We start from the raw sequence: 19,596 nt of genomic DNA on the forward strand, positions 1-19,596 counted from the left end.
TTAACAGATTTAATATTGGAGCAAATTCGGATTACTTAGCTTAAAATATTTTACTAAATGACCGTGTAAAAAATATAAATAATAATCAAACACGAATAGTAACATCATTTCTACACAACGTAAATTAAAGACTTTTGGAAAATAAAGAATTTAAATTACCAAATTATTATCTTATTTAAAGATTTAATATTAAATTGCTCTGTTACCTTTTGTTATATTTTGAAAAAACTTTATTTTGTAATTATTGGCGAATCACCCATATTATTGCAGCTTTCTTCGATGCTAGCCGTGCAATGACTCTCGAGTCTTGGCAGTTTTGCGGTGGAGTTTGTTGATGAACGGTGATTAATGTTCTATAAGGAAAGAAAGTATTGCAATCAACAGAATCGTCGATAAAATTTTGTTTACGGAAGTACACGTTATAAAGTTCCCGGATCACGTTCGGATCAGGTTACGTATTGTAAGTTTGTGGATTCTCTAATAAATAAATGTTATTTCTAGAAATATTTTTATTGTAAATAATAGCTTGTGGTGGTATGACAACATAACGAGACACTTTGCGTATTACTTATTCATATAATCCTTCTATTATAGTTATTCCTTCAATAATATCGTACCATTTATACAAAATTATCAAACGTTTCGAAACTCGAAAATCGACCAGTCGATCGAAACGATCGAACAATTCAAACGCATTCTATCGTCCGCGCCAAGAAGTCCATAATTCCCACACTATACATGCATCTGTGTATTACATATTTCTTTGTTCCTAAATTCCTACTTTTAGGGGACAAATTTAAAAAAGTTATTGTGGTTTGTTTAAAAGTTGACATGTTTACGTGTTTGCATACAAAGAATAAGACGATGCATTTTTGCTGGTTCTTACATTTCGTAATCGGCAACGCTTTACTTGATTTACAATTTTAGCAGACTATTAGGAGATCGCAAGAGGTCAGCGTTAGACGTTATTTGAATAACGTACACAACTTTATCTAGGGGTTAACCGACGTTAGTGATTTTCCCCTTAAACGGTAAGAATCAAGGTCTCCATGTTCATACTCTCGCATGCGATCTAAAAATCCCCCAGGGCGCCACAAACATGCGTTTACGTATTAGTATATTTTTCCAAACAATTTTAGTAAGATAAATGCGTGCTTTTATTCGGTTATGACATAATGGAAAGCAATGAGAAGTGTGGCGCTAATTGTTCGTTAAGAATCTAACATCGTTATCGATAAATGTAACGAGACAAACGGAAATTTAAAGAATTATTCGTAGGTGCATTGAAATGTAGTTTATATTTTTCTTGTCTAAAGGAACAACATGTCCGCTATCTTGTTTGGCGTCTGTACCAATTTTTTATTTACTACACTTCGTAGTGTAATTGTGAGATGATGCGATTAGATCAACAATTTCTGTGACAATGTACTGTTCCGCGATACGTATACTCAGATTTTATGTGTGAATAATGACGGAGCCGGAATTATGCCGGCTCTGTGCCGAGACCAAAGAAAATTTTATTGGAATTTATGATGCCGAAGGGCAAAAGTTAGCTATAGAAGCGAAAATAGCTAAATGTTTGCAGATTCAGGTAAAAACACGTTTCTTTCCCATAATTTAATTTTTACCGTATTCGTTGGTCGTGCGTTAAAAAATTCTTAAAATTTTGATTATTACGATTTCTTTTTTAATCTCAAATAAATCAGTGGTATTATTCTTTTTTTATTATCGATTTATTAGATCGAAAATCTGTTTGCAGGTATTAATAACTGACGGATTACCACTTACAGTTTGTATAGACTGTTGCATACTGTTGAATCAATGCAACGAATTTTTTGAGAAAACCAACCAAGCACAAACGTCTCTAAGGCAATTACTTATAGATTCCAAATCGCAATCACAGTCGTTAGAAACAAATATAAACTATATTCAAAAGACAGTTGCATTTCCAAAAGAAGAAGAAGAAGTTACAGAAGGAATTGTTGAATGTCATTTAGCAAATAACTACATTCAAGAATCTAATGTTCCGTGTAACTACTTTATCGAAGAGAATAAAAATAGTAATCATCAAAAATATGAAGCTAAGGAATCGCAAGATACCATGAAACAGAAAAAGTGTAAAATACAAATGAAGAAAACACCTCTTAAACAAACTAGGAAACGTTTGAAACGAAAAAATCAAAATCCAAAAATAGAAGATCCAAACATATATATAAATTCTGATTTAGAAAAAGAACATAATAATATGAATGTAAAAACTAATGTTAAAATTCCAGATAATTATATGACAGGTAAAAATATAACTGATTAATTTAAAATTGAATGCATAACTGATGTTATGATCATAAAGAGTGTTACATTGGAAACTATGGTACATTGAATGGAAGACTATTATAATTAAATTACTTTCTGTTCAGTACTAACATTACTATACATTTTCTTTGCTATGCATATTATTTTCAAAACATACCATATTTTTTCAGTGCATTTATTTGATTACTAAATAGAAAAAAGAAATTAATAAAATTTGAATGTCACGGTCTAATTTTCTTGCAAATACAATTCTGCATCTCTTTGTTATTAAAGATAGATAAAATGTTTATTTAAATTTTTTATATAACATTGAATGTATTCTTATTTATTGCGTGCTTAAACCACACCAAAAACGTGAACTATAAATTCAGTTATTCATGAAAATTTTGTGCAGATACTTATTATTTTCGTTTAAAATTGTATAATATTAAAACGACGCGTTGAAAATATCGTGAAGTATACGTCTTTGTTAATTTTAATAGTCAAAACGCGATTGGGGAATTATGAAACTTGTTTCTTTGTAAAAAGAATTGCATTTTTAAACAAAACAAATTTGTACGAAGTTAAGTCACACAAAGACATTCAATTTTTCTTCTATTTTTAATCGGAGAGAAATACTAGTTGTATTTCAAAATCATAAGACAAGTTGAAACAAATACTTAATGCCTAAAGAAATAATAAAGTCTACTATTTTGTGATCCAAAGTTTCTTTTCTGATGTAAAAAGCAATCAGAATTTTGAGGCCCAACTTCTGACGCACGCCGATCGAATGTCAGGAGCTAGAGAACATAAAATCATATGTGAAACGCGTGTGGATACAAATCCACATTGTACTATGTACAGTAAGTAATATAATACATTTTCGAGATGTCCAATGTATATTTTTCTTTTTTTAATTTTAAGTGGCCGGCAATCAAACCGTACAATGCTTCTATTATTGTTTCCAAAATATTCTATGTAGCTTTATATAAAATGATTTTTGTCTCCAATGTATTTCAAAATTATAATATTCGCGCGTGGTAAAAAAGCAGCGTAGTATCGGTACTTCTCTTCATTTTTGTAGAATTCAATGTACAATAGAATGTGGTACACCAATAATTTATTCTTTTCTTTAATTGCTGTTTTCTGGATTTTTGTTCACAGATTGAAGAACACACTTCATGATATTTCTTTGTATGCTGTGCCTGTATCTAAAACGTACGTTCATACATCAACATTAATATTAGGATTACATTGGCCATATAGTATTAATGCTTTGTTTATTAAATCACTTTATTAAAATCCAAATTTAGAAGTTGGTTTTGGTTTGTCAAGGAAAGTTTAATCTTGTAACGATTTGTTAAAATTGTTATTTTGGCGTTAATCGGTATTTCACAAACTGTAATCCGTTTTTAAATTTGTAATAGAGAAAGAAGTGTGTGACTTTGGTATGTGTAACACTGCCAATACTATTAAAAATATGCATTATAAGTCTCAAAAATGTTAGAAAATACTTAGCGTTGACGGTAGAATATTTCTTTGTACGTGATTACGTACACATCCTATTGCGGATTTAAACATTTAGGGTAACGCAGTAGAAGTTAGACCTCATTTCTTATATTTTTATTTTAAAAATGAAACCTCGGATTGCAAAATGGTAAAGAGATTGTTATTGTCAAGCACGAGGGATTTTCCTGAGTCGGCTTATTCCGTGGTTTTGGAATATCTATTATACATACAGGGTGTTCGGCCACGCCTGGGAAAAATTTTAATGGGAGATTCTAGAGGCCAAAATAAGACGAAAATCAAGAATACCAATTTGTTGATGGTGGCTTCGTTAAGAAGTTATTAACGTTTAAAGTTCCGCCAATACTGAATTTTTTTCTCGAAAATGGGTAAGATTTCGGGAGTATGTCTATTCACTGAAAATGATTATAATTGACCCCCGCAACCGAAAATAATTTTTCCAGAACGATTTGAAATTTTTTAATTTAATTTTTAATAACTTTTTAACGAAGCCTCGATCAACAAATTGGTATTCTTGATTTTCGTCTTATTCTGACCTCTAGAATCTCCCATTAAAATTTTTCCCAGGGGTGGCCGAACACCCTGTATATGCACATCAAGTAGAATTTCAATGTGTTTGAATATAAAATTTCAAATTTATTACATTGCTTTCATAGCAGAGATTTTATTTATGGACACGATATATAAATTCATTTAATATATATGTTATGTTAAATAATAGTACAGTTATTTAGAGCATAACATTTTCAATACAGGTACAGATTCAGATTTAGAAATTATAGAAGCACATACAACAGATACGTTAAAATTTGGACATAAAAGAGGAGAGAATTTAGATAGGTATCCTTGGCTTTGCACAGATTGTAATGATAAATTACCAAGTTTAGAAGGATTAGAAGAACACCACGAAAGTGTTCATAATCAACAAGCGAAGTACATGTGTGTATTGTGCTGTAAAGTTTATGATAAATATTACGGTTTTCTTACGCATGTCAAACGACATAAAAATAAGGCAAAATTCAGGTAAATATAATTTCTTTACTATTAATATTATATTACTTACTATTCTGTATAGTGCTTTTAATAATACATTTTCATATATAAATATATACGAGCGCATACACACACGTTCACGCATGTATGTATGCATATATGTATGTATGTATGTGTGCATATATATATATGTATATATATACTTAGTTGCGAAGATTGTGGGAAATCATTTGTACATAAAAAAGTATTAGATTCTCACAAAGCAATTCATAGTGAAGAACGGCCTCATGTATGCCAAACTTGTGGAAAAGCATTTAGGCAACAAAGTGCTTTATATATCCATAGCCGATGTCACTTACCGGATACAATGAAGAATAGATTTCCATGCGATCAATGCGACAAAAGGTATAGCATTATATGTATTATTTTTATTTAATTTACACTATATACGCTAGGCGATAAATATTGGAGTAAAAATTTGTATTAAATTTGATTTAAAAAGAAAAAAAAACAGAATCTTTCACATTAACCATATATTCGAATAACAGAAAGAGTTGTTTCAGATTTTCAACAAAGCCGAATTTAGTCACGCATAAACGCATCCATTCTGGCGTTAGAAATTTTACGTGCGATCAGTGCGGTAAAAGTTTCATTCAGAAAGGGAATCTAGAAGCTCATTTCTTAACTCACTCTGCGGACAAACCGTACAGTTGCTCTCAGTGTTCAAAAGCGTATGTTTATACAAAAATATAATATTTATATTTTACGTATGCATATATTAAAGTAACGAGGGTAATTTATAGCTTTAAAACGCCACTGCAATTAAAGAAACACGAAACAGTTCACACCGGAGCTAAGCCGCATCAGTGTGCTGTTTGTGGAAGAACTTTTCGAGAGAAAGGTACGCTAAGGGAGCATCATAGAATACACACTGGAGCAATGCCATTCACGTGCGAATTTTGTGGCAAATGCTTTCGTTTTAAAGGGATATTAACTGTAAGTTAAAATGAATAGTTTGTTTTATGACTACTATATAAACTATAATATAGGTCTAACTATGAAGTTTAATTTCAGACACATAGAAGACAACATACTGGCGAACGCCCGTACAGTTGCCTGGAATGTCAACACCATTTTACGAATTGGCCAAATTATAATAAACATATGAAACGTAGACACGGAATTAATACATCGCATACAAAACATTTATCGCAATCTCAACAATCGGAATCGCAGCAACAGTTACATCAACAGCAACAACAATCAGAACAATCGCAAACAATCCAGTCAAGTACATCGGAAGATCCTCTTTCTATATCTCATACGGAATCGTCAACAGTCCAAGTAAGATGTTATTGTTTTATCGAATATTATACTTTGTACATGGTGTCCAATTATAATCAGTGTAATCAAATATTTCCGTAATTCAGTAAGATACAATATAGTTTTTCTTTGCCGTATCTTATGTTGCCAAGGGGGAAGTGACTTTGTTGAAATAACTTTTTTAGGTGGAGATGCCATCGTGATACGAAGGTCACTTTCATGTTTTTGTATGGAACCGTAGATTTTTAAAAACCTACGTTTGTAGCCTATGTTTGAAAATCTTTACAAGTGAAATATGTCTAAAAGATAATCCTTTTAGTGGTATGTATTTTAAACGCCGATTTAAATTTTGCAATCGCTTCTAGAAATATCAATTTGAACACTTAACAGTCATTATTTAAGTTTATGTTATATTGCTAAGATAACAGATATTTTATTCCGCTGTTTCTGATTGGACACCTAGTACAATTACAATTTTCAGCTTAAATTCGATTATGATATTTAATGATTTTCTGTCTATATTGTATTTTCCACATTTAAAATGTCTGCAGGCAATACAAACTGTGTCGCATACGTCGACAACTCAACCGATTGTTGTGCAAACTATACCGACTACGGCAATTCAAAATTTCCAACCCGACGTGTCCAGTACTATTCAAGATACCGTGTTTCGAGAAAGAAATGCAACATACTTTAACGCGATGCCAGCAACTTTGCAAAATTTTGTACCACCCAATTTACCGTATAACTTTTATAACATTTCCAATGTTACATACAGAGAATGATTTCCTTCGACGTAGATAAGATAAAATTCTGTTATACAAATAAATTTAAGCAAATGTATACAATCTTCAATTGCCCGGGTAACAAATATGCAAACATTTTTTAAATGTTTACGATTCTCTTACCCCGGCAGGAAATTTGGTACGAACAAAATGAAACGATAATTTTAATCATTTAAGTCGTTTAAATAATATACATTCAGCGATGGAAATTGTCATGCATTTAAAAATAACATTACATAGCGAAAACGATTTACTTGTAGATAAATGTACAAAAGAATTTTCAAGATCACTTTTGTTTTTTTTAATAGATATTGCATTTTTTTACCCTAACTATGGTAATAGTTTATTGAATCGATTTCAACAAATGGTAACAATAATTCATAGGGGCGATATAACACAGTTCTATAAAAAGAACGTTGTAAAAAAAAGTTCCAATTAATATTCTGACCGCGGTGTCTGGTATATGCTTTTTCGCCTTTTTTTTATTACAATTTATAATGTGAATAATAGTAATGATTAATAGAAATTAAAAATAAATTAAATGCAGATAAACAATATTTATTCCAATTCGGCCCAAAGCGTACAAAACGTTTGTTTTCATATGTATACTATACAAGATGAGTCGATACGAAGTATTATAATATATTTAAAATGACTCATTGTCTATTGGTTGTACCAGAAAACGTTTTAAATAAATTTGGTTGTATTTGAAGGGACTCGTGGATGAATGATTCTAATAAAATTCATTTAAAGTATTTCTTTAATACAATCAATGCTAATGGACTGTAAATATAATTTATTACATGTTACTCTGTAAATAATTATTTACAAATTACTGTTATAAAAAGTATCCTTGAATATTACCGAAGATTTATACTATATTATTAAATTCGAAAAGCTCATAATTTAATCACAAAAAAAGAGTAATTAGTCAATTAAGCTAGGCGGATCGATTAATCGAAATGGCGGGAAACATGTTTATCGTATACCTCCTTAGTTTATAATTAATTACTTGAAAAAATGTATAGACAAATGATTGAAGATGTCAATTAGATTCGATTAATATTTGGAGTAATTATAAAGAATTATGAAACGGCAATATACGTGACTGAATATTTTACGACGTCGTACGAAAGTTGAGCTTTTGGATTACATCGATTGACTCGTTGACTGTTGAGATTTGTGTCAAAAATGAATTTCATACTAAATAGAATAGAATACGTTTATTTATTATAGGGCAATTATTATTGATTAAAATTCGAACTCTAATAAATTTCAAATTCCAACTACCCACTTTCATAACCTTAACTTTTCTTTTTCTTCCCTTAAAATACACTCTTAAGAGAACGAAGAAATATTTCTAAATATTTTAAAATGAACAAATACCTAGATCTTGCAAAAGTGAGCAGTAAATACGCCACTCGTATTAGCTCAGAAATTATGGCTTATTCAGGAATGAACGTAAAGACTTTATTGAGGAAAAACAACGATTAAGAGAATTACGCGGTAAAAAGAAATGGATTCCTCCGCCATATAGAAAATAATATACTTGTATAATGCAAAATATCATGTATTCTATGTAATATGTGTTTTATACAATATATGTATTCGTTCAAAGATAAAACATTATATGTAAATAATAGTACCAAAGAAATAGTAAAATATAAAACAAGAAACATTCATTTTTAGAATATGTAATAACACTAGAATAGGAAGCTGTTATATCTTCGTAATTGAAAGGCAATAAAAATTCAAAATAATTTAATTCTGTAGATTCATCTTTGTTGATTTCTGTTATAGCTTGATCAAAATTTTTACTATCACACAATAATGATTTATTTTGATAGCTGAGTCTTTCATGCTTATTTGAACCATCTACAATGTAATTCTCATTTTCCAAATTTTTTGTTGTACCAATCTCTTCGTATCTGTAAATATTATTACTTGGCTCTTTTAATATATTCGTGTAAGGTATATCGTGATAACCATGCGAGAAAGATACATTTGTATTGTTAAAATCATCTAAAATTGGTAGATATAATTTATCCCGAAAGCGAGATTTGTTGGTACTTTCTACGGATATATCTTCCGACCAATAATTTATTTGTAAAAGATTGTTATTCTGTGAACTATTAGGTATGTCAATGTTGTCTCTAAATTTATAATTTTTTCCGCTTGTTTTTTTATTGCCTTCCTCGTCTTCTGTTTCCTTGTTGCTGAATATTAAGTTGTGTAACCACATCCTTAAATAAAAGTTATATACTTAAATTTAATTGCTAATTAATACACTGATCAACAGCAAATATATATTCCTTATGTAAGCAATAAATTTTAGTTCCTGTTATGGTTCTAATTACAAAAATGAAATTGAAAATATTTGCTCCAGTTTTTCTATGATAAAAACTAAAAGTGGAAATTTTGTAATACCCAAATACTAATTTCTTGACCAGCAATTGAAGAATACACTTTTATACATTGTGCTGCATTACAAAAATGCAGTTAATGTTTAACATTTAATGTCACAGTGTATAGGAAAGTATCCTCATACTTTATACATACAACTATAACTTATGATATTATACCTAAATGCACCAAGATCAAGATATGTTGGAAGATCTCCACACTCTAAAGAAAAGCTTGTCCAGGATGCAATTCCAACTACAGCTATTTCGTGATACTGATTTTCGCATATAACTGGAGAACCAGGATTACCAGCACAGGCTTTTATTTCATCCTTAAACTCAACCATCGTACAAAATACATTTGTGTAATTTACATTTGTCTTTAACATATACGTGCATAATTTCCAGGAATTGAGAATCACTTCATTGTACAGAATCGGTTTGGCAAAAACTTTTGAAGATGGTGAAACGTAACTTTGCCAGCCAAATATCAGGCATGTTGTGTAATTATTGTCGTAACTGACAGATATAACATTCGGTAGAATTATTTTATTATTACACGTGTCGAATGGTTTAATAAGTTTCAAAAGGGCTATATTATGACTTCGATCGGGAAGAATGGAGTAAGCTTCGTAACGAGGGTATATGTAAGTAGCTTTTATAGATATCGTCTGTTTAGACCCGGTTCCATTTAGCCCAGTAGCAAACAACATAATGGACTGTATTAAAATTAAGATTTAACTTTTAATATACTTCCTTTAATACCAGAGATAGAAAATAGCATACATTTCTTTTGTCCTGTACGCATTGTGCTGCAGTTAAAACCCAATCTGACGAAAGAAGTACTCCACCGCATGGCGTTATAGTTTGAAATTGTAACAACCATGGAAACTGGCTGTCATGTGCTCTTTTACCTCCGAGTAGCATACCTTTATATTCATTCAAAGATATTAATAGCAAGAATAAAATACATACTGACATATTTTCTGTAGTAAAGACATAACATGTTAATTGTTTTGTTGCTGTATGACTACTTTCAAGTTATTGTCATTACAAGGAAGTGTCAAACAATTTTTAGTAGATATAAAATCGTTAAGAGTACAGTAATTATGGCAAACAGTTCGCGGAATGTTTATTATTTGTAGACTAGATACAAAGACGTAAATAAATTCATAACAGAGGTATGTTATGAGCTTGTTTTGTAAAAAAAATTATGGTTATAAAAATCTGTCTAATGATTCATAATTCTTCCTTCACATTTTTCGCATTTTCCATTATATTTTCCTTTTTTTTTCTTTTTTCTTTCTCCTTTGTTTCTTTATTATCGTCATCTTTATCTTTAAGGCAAGAATCATCTCCCTCCTTTAATGCTCTCTCAGAACACAAATATCTAATAACACAAAAATTATGTAATTGCGTTAAATTCAATTAATAAAAAGTTGCAATAATACCTAATTAAAGGAATCTGTCCTTGATGTTTATGATACCAGTCTTCAATGTCGGATTCATGATTTTCAAGTAGATTTTCACATTGCGTTTTTAAAGTTGTTATTTCTACAGATGGTTTGTCCCATAATTCATACGGGATTCCTAACTCAACTTTTACACCTCTGTCCCTATAAATACAGAATAATATGAGTAATTGTCAATTAATTGATTTTTGCTCCATAAATATTATCTTACACGAGTGTATGGAGGGCTTTAAACGTTTGACTCATTCCTTTAGCAAACCTTGTACTGTCCGTGCGCTCCTTGTGAATATTATATTCCAATATCCGTTCACAAAGGTTTTCCATACTTTCCACTAAACGTAATTCTCTGAAAATGAAAACGAAAAACTGTTAAACAAATTATCAAATCTTTCAACTACACTGTATACTATAATTTTTAAAAATTCATTTGTCCATTACGATTTTTTATATTCCTTCTTTTTCTTAGGGGACACATCTTCAACAGAATACCCAATTTCTAGAACAGTATGTGTTTTCCCAGTTTCGTCTAATCTGGCCTCCAATTCCGTGGCAACAACTTTGCAAACTGTAACATAAAGTAACAATATTATCAAAGTACATTATAAAAACATTAGGTCATCCAATAAGTTTTGTACAACATTTTATATTGTCTATCATTGTTTACTTCTGCATAAGCCTCTGGTAACCTTTTAAATTAAGATTCGAAGAATTCAACTGATTTTTTAGAGAAACCAGTTTTTGAGTCAATTTTTAGCTTCAAGTGTTTTAACATTAGATTTACAGAAGATTCCATACTTAAAGTTACAAAATTAAATTAATTTAAAGCATCGTATAATTACATTGTGATTACGTGTAATCGTATCGTGGTAAATGTAATCAGATCACATTTTGCTTAACTCTGATTTTGATTGACTTTCTACGCCATAATTTTTAACCTAAAATTTTATCCTTAATAACGCATAACAATAATATCAAAAATAGCTCAGATAAAGACAAATAAAGTCCATCGAGTGGTATATAAGACAATAACGACAGGCAATTGTTAGTGGAAGAAAATTACTACAAAACGATAAACGCCTAAACTTAACGAACGATTTAACATTTCGATATCGTGTTTGTAAAAATTACCTTCGCATTTATTTGCATATTTAACACCTTGTTCTTCTTCTGGACCACCAATGACAAAACACTCGAGTAATAAATACATTAATAAAGTTCGTACCAAAGCGTGCATTGCTAGATTGCAATTCTATTAATTACTTTAAGGAATGAATGAATGTATTTATTCACATTTATGTGCCTACTAGCCTACGTTTAATCATATCTACACTTTTCTTATTTCTGTTATTGTAAATGTATTCAAATTTGTCATGTAACGTAAACGAAAACACTTGCAATCTCGGTGGAAATCTTCCTGTGTTCGTGTAAGCACACAGAGTGTAAATAAGTACTTGAAGCTTATCAAATACGGCAACTTGTTCTACGAATTCTACGAAAATCATGATAAATTTTACGAAAAGATTTAATCGATTCTTTTATTTTGTCTGGTATTGGATGTTAGGAGCAAGTAAATTAATTTGCTTTAACGTGCAAGTAAACAAGAATACCTTTTATAAACATTCCCATTTCCAATGTTTGCTGACAACTGCTTAAATAAGAATAGAATGTTTATAAAAAATACCCTTAAATATTGCCAAGAGTCCACACTGTGGTATTAAACTCTAAATGTTCATAATTTAAAATAATTTATTTAAATTTATTTATATTTAAATAATCAAGCTATGCCCTATCGTTCGATTTATCGAAATGGCGGGAATATGTTCCCTGTTCCCTTTGCTTTGTCGTACACTATTGTCTTTTCTTTCTATTCTCTTTCGTCGACCTTCTTTAACATTCTATGATCTGGATAACATTTTAATAGTTATCCAGAATCTTCGATTCATAAATTTTGCGAATATTTTAAATGCAGAACGTAATAAAGAACGTTTATTTGTATAACGTATTATTCGCTTAACGCTTTCTTCGAATACCGATGCTAGACTGGCACACAGAAAATTTCCACACAGTTTAAATACCAGCACGCACTTACAAGAGGGCAGCACGTGCCGGTTCATATTTAAATGTATACACTCAACAATAAGTAAAAAAAAACAAAAAAGTACATACCAAAGAAAGTATAGGTATACAAGTCCGTATACCCGCACGTTGCATAATTTTGATACATTTTGCATATACATATAATTAAAATACATTTAGGGGGTTCCTCGTATTAAAGTGTATTTATCTACATAAAAAATATTTATTAAAACATCTGTAAAATTGCTCGAACGTTACAAAAACATATGAAAATTGTAAATAACATTGTATAATGTAAAATTGCTTTTATTTGAGAAAAAACATTAAAATATTTAATAACTAATCGCGCTTACCGTATTAATTAAAAAACTATCAGATTGCAAGAATATTGTAAATGATAATAACACATTTTACTGTAATATATTGGTCTATGTATAATGTAAGTAAACTAATTTACTATTACAAAACTTTTTAACTCACATTTTCGATAAATATTAACTAAAAAGATAATGAAATAGTACGTGTATATATATTAAATAATTTATTAATAAATTCTTTATAGCGGTGTTACAACGTCATGCATAGCATATCGCCATGTCCATGCCCTGGCAATTTCATCAAACCTTTCACGATCGTTCATATACATTTCACCCAATTCTGGTTCCATGCACACCTATGTATTACATACGTTTATTATTAGTATAATTACTTAATTCTATTTCTTAATGGCTATATTAGAAATAATCTTATTAATGTAATTAACAAGTGTTTGTATAATTCATTTGAAGACGATTTGTTGATAATAATAAATAATAATAATTGTAAGAAGTTATATATACAATATACCTGACAATATGGATCCGTAAGCAGGCTTTGCACACTGATTAAAACCTTTGGTATTGTTAATGCTAATGACCAATTATGGTGGATCGAGTCTATACCAACATCGCCGTGTCTAGATACATTTGGGTGAAGTATTTTTGTAAGAAATCTTACTATCGGCGGATACATAGGATAACTGCAAAAGTTTAAAGAAGAAATCAGCAAAAAATACTAACAAAATAATTATGTTATACATACAAAAGAATGCATTTTAGAGTTTCGTCGCGAGAAATGATACATTATTTCTTTTAGAAACATATCTGTCCTCGTGAAGAGTCTTAAAAAATGTCATACCTGCATGGTACTTGTACATAAAGATAAAACAAGCCTCCTTCGTATGGACTTCCTACAGGCCCAGTTATCGTAGCTTGCCAATAGCAGCACATTTGATCTAAAGGCGTCGCTTGTATATCTTCAGGAGGGTCTATTCTCAAACTCTTGAGTTCGCTGTGCAATCGTTTTTTTCTCCACGAATTTTCTTCCATTCTTAAAGGCCGTGACCGTAAACATGTTTGCGCTAAACACGTTCTACAAGGTGCAGAAGAAGCCAAAAAATCGTATACTTTGTACCAGTTCTTAACAGATCCTATGGGCTTGTATAAAGGCCATCGTAATTTAACTTTTTGTTGCCATTGTTGCGGCGTTATATGCGTGGATAATAAACCGCACCATCTGCGACAAACGTTTGCAGCCGACCAAAGACTAACATCATCCAAATGTGAGAAAACAAGCAGCAGAACTTCTGGCGGTAACCGTTCCACTAATCCTGGTTCATTAATAGTTTCATGTTCAATGTGTTTATAATTCTTTAATATTTCTAATCGTTCGGATAAACTGTACGATCTTGATGGCTCTCCTAAATCGTCACGAACTTTATAATTCCACTGGCGACAGTGTTGATAGTTTTCTAGTTCTTGAGCCTGCATAACTTCTTCCATCATATATTGAGAATTCACCATCGACGCTTTATCGTCGTGATTCTGATGGTATACATCGTCGTTTCCATTACTTATTTCTTGTATTTTACTGGAATGTACATCATGAAAAAGGTGCATATTTTGCGACAATTCCGACGTACTTTTAGAACCACTTGTATTTATAACACGATGAACTTTTTGATAATTTTGTATTGCTGAAATATTTTCATTTTGCAAATGAATACGTGGAGGTATATGGGAATTATGATTAGAGATATTGGATATGTTTGATACATTTGAGATTGTATTTTGTGGAGAATTTTGTTGTTGCTGACTGGCTCTCCTTTCGTGGTTGTAGTAAAGTTCAGTTGGCTCGTCGTTTCCAGAATCTTCATCGTCTGTTTTCTGTGCAAATATTTCAATCAAATTATTTATTTAATACAGAGGAACTAACATCGCATACACTTAAATTTGAAAGTTTATGTTTTACTTTTTTATATGTATAAAGGAGCAGCATTACTTATGGAACAACTTAATACATATTTAAATACATAATGATAATAAAACAACCTACTTCGCTAAAGATGGGAACTTGCAGAAGACCAATATCGTTAGGAAATAAAAAAGCATGACATGTTGGGCAAACAGGTTCCCCAAAACATGGTCCGTAATATCCATTACAGAAACAACAAGCCACCGTCTGAAACAATAAATAATTTACTTAGTGTTCAATGCATTTTTTTAAAGTTTTTTGAAGCCAATGTACAATGTTTGAGTCAATTGGCTAACATCTATTTATGGAAAATAAGATTCATCATACGTTTTCTTAAAAATTAAGTGAGTTATACTATTACATGACAGAGATCTCAAATATATTTGTAAAAGCACTATACTTATAAAAAGTGACATATTTCTGTTAAAATTTAAAAGTAATATAATTACGTAATATTTTATATTTGAACAATTGCAAGCCACATTATTGAAATTTATTTTCAAACGCACATATTTACGACGTTTAATGTTGTTAATTTAGTAAACAATCGAAACGTAACAGCGGTTTATTTAACTCACCGAAAATTGAAATTCTGGAGACGGAATATATTCAATGGATTCGACAAACTCGTCCTCCAAACTTAAACTCACGTTACAAGCACCAATTTGGTGTGACTTTTCTCCAGACACGTACGAAGAACTACCGACTACTTTGTCACCAGCCATTTTGGTATTATAGTAAATGTTACGCTCTTGTACGGTGATACGTTAAGTTATCCAACTGATTTATATATAAGCGATTTAATATCATTGCTTGTATTTCTATTCTGTTGAAATGACATTTACGTAGTCACTACTCGATACACAAACAAAATTACTAATAAATATTATTATCTGCGATTCTACCAAACCCGTACATTACATTTACACAATTCGATTTGATGCGATTCAGTATGATCACAGAGTATAAAGACTTGTACAGATAGAAACAGTGTGGCCAGATCTGGCATAATTGAGTGCATCGACGTCGACATTAGTAACGACGAACATATCTTACCGCACGAGCCACATGTTACGCTAGGTCAGCACCTCATGCAACTTCGGGAATTCGATAAAGAACGTGAATGGAAGCCTGTCCTTCTTGCTCTTGAACAGCCAAAGTCCATCTTTGCGGCATCCTATTTCGAATCTCGACGACCCAGGCATTTAATACGTTTCAAGCTGTATAGGCACATACATCTAACCAAAGAATTATTGTTTGAAATAATAGAATAGTTGGAAAATAAAACGTTTGAAAATAGTTTTCATAGTTCTATTTGATAAACTATTTTCAAACGATTTATTTTCCAAGTATTCTATTATTTCAAATAATAATTCTTTAATGTTATAAAAAGGGATGTTTATTCAAAATTTAATTGTGTCAAATATATTTTTTGCCTATATATAGGCAGATATAGCATGTTCAGTTTTATTCCAGACTTATTCCGAAACAGAGGTGTTCAGGCTCTGAGTCGTACAATTTAAGAGTTGTTCAATTTTTAGGTGTTGTTCCCAAAGATGGGATTTTCTTCATCTTCAAAGAAACCCGGGTTGTCCCTTGGCCACTGCTCGTGAAACATCTTCTTGACCATCTTCGGAAATCTCGATTGAATGGAAATCTTCAATTAAATTCTTCATCTGGCATCACGGTCCGTCTTGCTTGGTGGTTGGGGGATAACTCCCGCGAGCGCCCCAGGGGGCTGGGTTTTTATACAACTTACTGCAGCATAACTGGCTGCTGATTGGCTGAGGGGGGCGCTAGTTGATGGATATGATGACTAATTCAAAATAATATTAAAGAATTATTATTTGAAATAATGGAATACTTAGCAAACGATTTATTTTCCAAGTATTCTATTATTTCAAATAATAATTCATTAATTTTATAACAAGGAATGTTTATTCAATATTTAAATTTTTAATTTTAAATTTAAATTCTTCATCTATGCAACTTTGATATACGAATTGTCCATCAAAATAAAATTAAAGAATCATTAATTGAAATAATGGAATACTTATAGATATACATAATAGACTTTCTACATATTCTTCACCAAAATACGCATTGTTTGCATTTTGAAACATTAAAATTCTCCAATCTGTTCAGAAGTTATAATGTTTTAAACATACGCATGAAATTTCAAACGAATATTTCTGTATGTTTAAAACATTATAACTTCTGAACGGATTGGAGGATTTTAATGTTTCAAAATGCAAACAACGCGTATTTTGGTGAAGAATATGTAGAAATTCTAAGAATATTCGAAAAGTTATACTTTAACCACGTAAAGTGACATTGTCACCCAGAAAAACTGTTATTTTTCAAACGATCATAACTTCTACAATAGTGAACGTATTTCATTGAAATTTTTTCTGGAAGTAGAGCTCATCGATACTTATAAAAAAGTATCAGACAACATTTCCATACAGCGTCAAACAAATTTATTAAAAATCAAGTTTATATTGTTTTAAATTCGCAGCCATTAGCTCGGTGTTACCCACGAAGAACTTCTTCATTGTGGGTAACACCGATTACCAGGTCTCACCACGAGGAGGTTGCTGCGAGCGGAGACCCGAAGGGAGATAGATGGAATCTATCCAATTTAAGTTCTATCGATCTCCCCTTTACAGACCTAGAAACTAATATAGAAAAGAGAAAGAGAAATAGAAGGGAAAGAGATAGAATTATGCCAAATAATTATTTTCTTTAAAATGGATTTTAAAAGAGGGATGAATCTAAATTGTGGGAGACGCGACAAGACGCGATGCTGAACCGTGTAGCAGATCTTGGGATCGAATTGACTCCGCTTGATGACTCGATTTCTACAGGAGAACAGATACACGCCCCTGAAACTGGTCTCCATTTCTCCACTGCAACCCGCCGGGAGCCAAAGGACCCGACTCAGGATGTCTGACATAGAGAGAGTACCTGTGACAAGGACTTCCAACCGGAAGGTATGCGTTTCCGCAGAAAACGGATACTCCACACCTTCAAGTGGAGTACCATTCTCCATGAATCCAGCCAACAAGAGAAGACGGTTTGATCTTTTGGATTAGCCACACGGCCGATCACATGTTTCCTTCAATGAAACAACTGTGACCGAAGCCAGGAACGAGGGAATGACTGAAAACGAGAATCTAGTAAAATGAATAATTAATTGGCAATTTGAGCATAAACTAAGAGGCCGAAAATTAACGTCGAGGCTCGAACTAATGAAGTTAAAAAGGAAATTTAGAATTAATCTAAATTAATTCAATCAAAGAAATTAGAAAAAAGAAATGTTCGACGTTAATCTTAATATCTTAAATCTAACCGCACTTACATACTATCGCATCTATGTTGAACCCCTCGGTCGGCGGATGAATTTGGCGTTTTCCAGTAGGACCCTCGGAATTGATCTAAACAAAAACTCATGTAACAATTAATATTTGTACAAGAAAATATAAATAAACCAAATACCTAGGAAAAACAAAAAACATAAATATAACATGGAAAAAAGAAATAGAAACTAAATATGAAAAATAATTGATCGAACAACCCAACGAAGTATAAAACCAAGATTGGAATAAGTGGAAAAATATCATCCCAACGAAGTATTGCAGAAAGAACAGAATAAATGGAATAATATCACCCCAACGAAGTAATTTGTATGAAATTAAATTGGACAAAGAACCCAAAGGAAAGTTCTTTGAAACCAATAACACGCGTCACAGTACCCCTGGAACCGCCAATTTGTATGAAATTAAATTGGACAAAGAACCCAAAGGAAAGTTCTTTGAAACCAATAACACGCGTCACAGTACCCCTGGCGGTTCCAGGGGTACTGAGGAGTTGGTCAGCAGCGGTCAACTTTATACCGGGAGGGGATCATGGGTTGCAGCCATTCAGCCAATCAGCAGCCAGTTAGGCTCCGCTTGATCGAAAGTTTAACAAAGTTGCAAGAATACCGAGCCCCTTCGCGCGTACCAATTTTCCGAATATTCTTACATGTTCCCACATATTCTCCACTAAAATACGCGTTATTTGTCTCTGGAAACATTAAAATCCTCCAATCCGTTCAAAAGTTATAATGTTTTAAACATACAGAAACGTTGGCTCGAAATTTCATGCGTATGTTTAAAATATTATAACTTTTGAACGGATTGGAGGATTTTAATGTTTCCAGAGACAAATAACGCGTATTTTAGTGGAGAATATGTAGAAATTCCATTATATATCTATAAGTATTCCATTATATCGAATAATGATTCTTTAATTTCTTTTGATGGACAATTCGTCTATCAAAGTTGCACAAATGACATCTAAGTTCCTCGTCATGGTCCGTCCTTTTTAGTCATTACAGGAGCCCCCTGGGGCGCTCGCGGGAGTTATCCCCCAACCACCAAGCAAGACGGA

The 19,596-nt window shown here is 31.6% G+C and overlaps 4 protein-coding genes across 6 annotated transcripts; 1 reads left to right on the forward strand and 3 right to left on the reverse strand.

Annotated features, from left to right (window-relative positions):
- Positions 1 to 1,104: 1,104 nt before the first annotated feature.
- Positions 1,105 to 7,783, forward strand: LOC143343448 (uncharacterized). 3 transcript variants are annotated; one of them, XR_013079966.1, is made up of 9 exons: positions 1,105 to 1,591; positions 1,760 to 2,291; positions 4,575 to 4,842; positions 5,020 to 5,217; positions 5,376 to 5,543; positions 5,616 to 5,808; positions 5,887 to 6,156; positions 6,321 to 6,456; positions 6,687 to 6,823. XR_013079966.1 is itself a non-coding variant. In XM_076768354.1 (8 exons), the coding sequence occupies exons 1-8, from the start codon at positions 1,469 to 1,471 to the stop codon at positions 6,918 to 6,920; spliced, it is 1,986 nt and encodes a 661-aa protein (XP_076624469.1). In that variant the 5' UTR covers positions 1,105 to 1,468; the 3' UTR covers positions 6,921 to 7,783. The 3 variants fall into 3 exon arrangements, 2 of the variants coding, with proteins under 2 accessions (XP_076624469.1, XP_076624470.1); XM_076768354.1 differs by lacking the exon at positions 6,321 to 6,456 and having other exon boundaries at positions 6,687 to 7,783; XM_076768355.1 differs by lacking the exon at positions 6,321 to 6,456 and having other exon boundaries at positions 5,158 to 5,217; positions 6,687 to 7,783.
- A 749-nt stretch (positions 7,784 to 8,532) lies between these two features.
- LOC143343504 (uncharacterized) lies at positions 8,533 to 10,285 on the reverse strand. The gene is made up of 2 exons (XM_076768472.1): positions 9,503 to 10,285; positions 8,533 to 9,163 (listed from the first exon to the last, which is right to left on the reverse strand). The coding sequence occupies exons 1-2, from the start codon at positions 10,033 to 10,035 to the stop codon at positions 8,533 to 8,535; spliced, it is 1,164 nt and encodes a 387-aa protein (XP_076624587.1). The 5' UTR covers positions 10,036 to 10,285.
- A 241-nt stretch (positions 10,286 to 10,526) lies between these two features.
- On the reverse strand, positions 10,527 to 12,808 carry Cnpyb (FGF signaling regulator protein canopy b). Its single transcript, XM_076768356.1, has 5 exons — positions 11,923 to 12,808; positions 11,233 to 11,359; positions 11,006 to 11,140; positions 10,774 to 10,938; positions 10,527 to 10,712 (listed from the first exon to the last, which is right to left on the reverse strand). Exons 1-5 carry the CDS (start codon positions 12,026 to 12,028, stop codon positions 10,562 to 10,564), a joined length of 684 nt encoding a protein of 227 aa, XP_076624471.1. The 5' UTR covers positions 12,029 to 12,808; the 3' UTR covers positions 10,527 to 10,561.
- Positions 12,809 to 13,155: 347 nt separating this feature from the next.
- Positions 13,156 to 16,155, reverse strand: Morgue (modifier of rpr and grim, ubiquitously expressed). Its single transcript, XM_076767811.1, has 5 exons — positions 15,741 to 16,155; positions 15,244 to 15,369; positions 14,047 to 15,074; positions 13,717 to 13,888; positions 13,156 to 13,543 (listed from the first exon to the last, which is right to left on the reverse strand). The coding sequence occupies exons 1-5, from the start codon at positions 15,885 to 15,887 to the stop codon at positions 13,427 to 13,429; spliced, it is 1,590 nt and encodes a 529-aa protein (XP_076623926.1). The 5' UTR covers positions 15,888 to 16,155; the 3' UTR covers positions 13,156 to 13,426.
- Positions 16,156 to 19,596: the final 3,441 nt, after the last annotated feature.

Source organism: Colletes latitarsis, chromosome 7 (assembly GCF_051014445.1).
Source record: "Colletes latitarsis isolate SP2378_abdomen chromosome 7, iyColLati1, whole genome shotgun sequence".
In the NCBI taxonomy this organism is placed as follows: domain Eukaryota; kingdom Metazoa; phylum Arthropoda; class Insecta; order Hymenoptera; family Colletidae; genus Colletes; species Colletes latitarsis.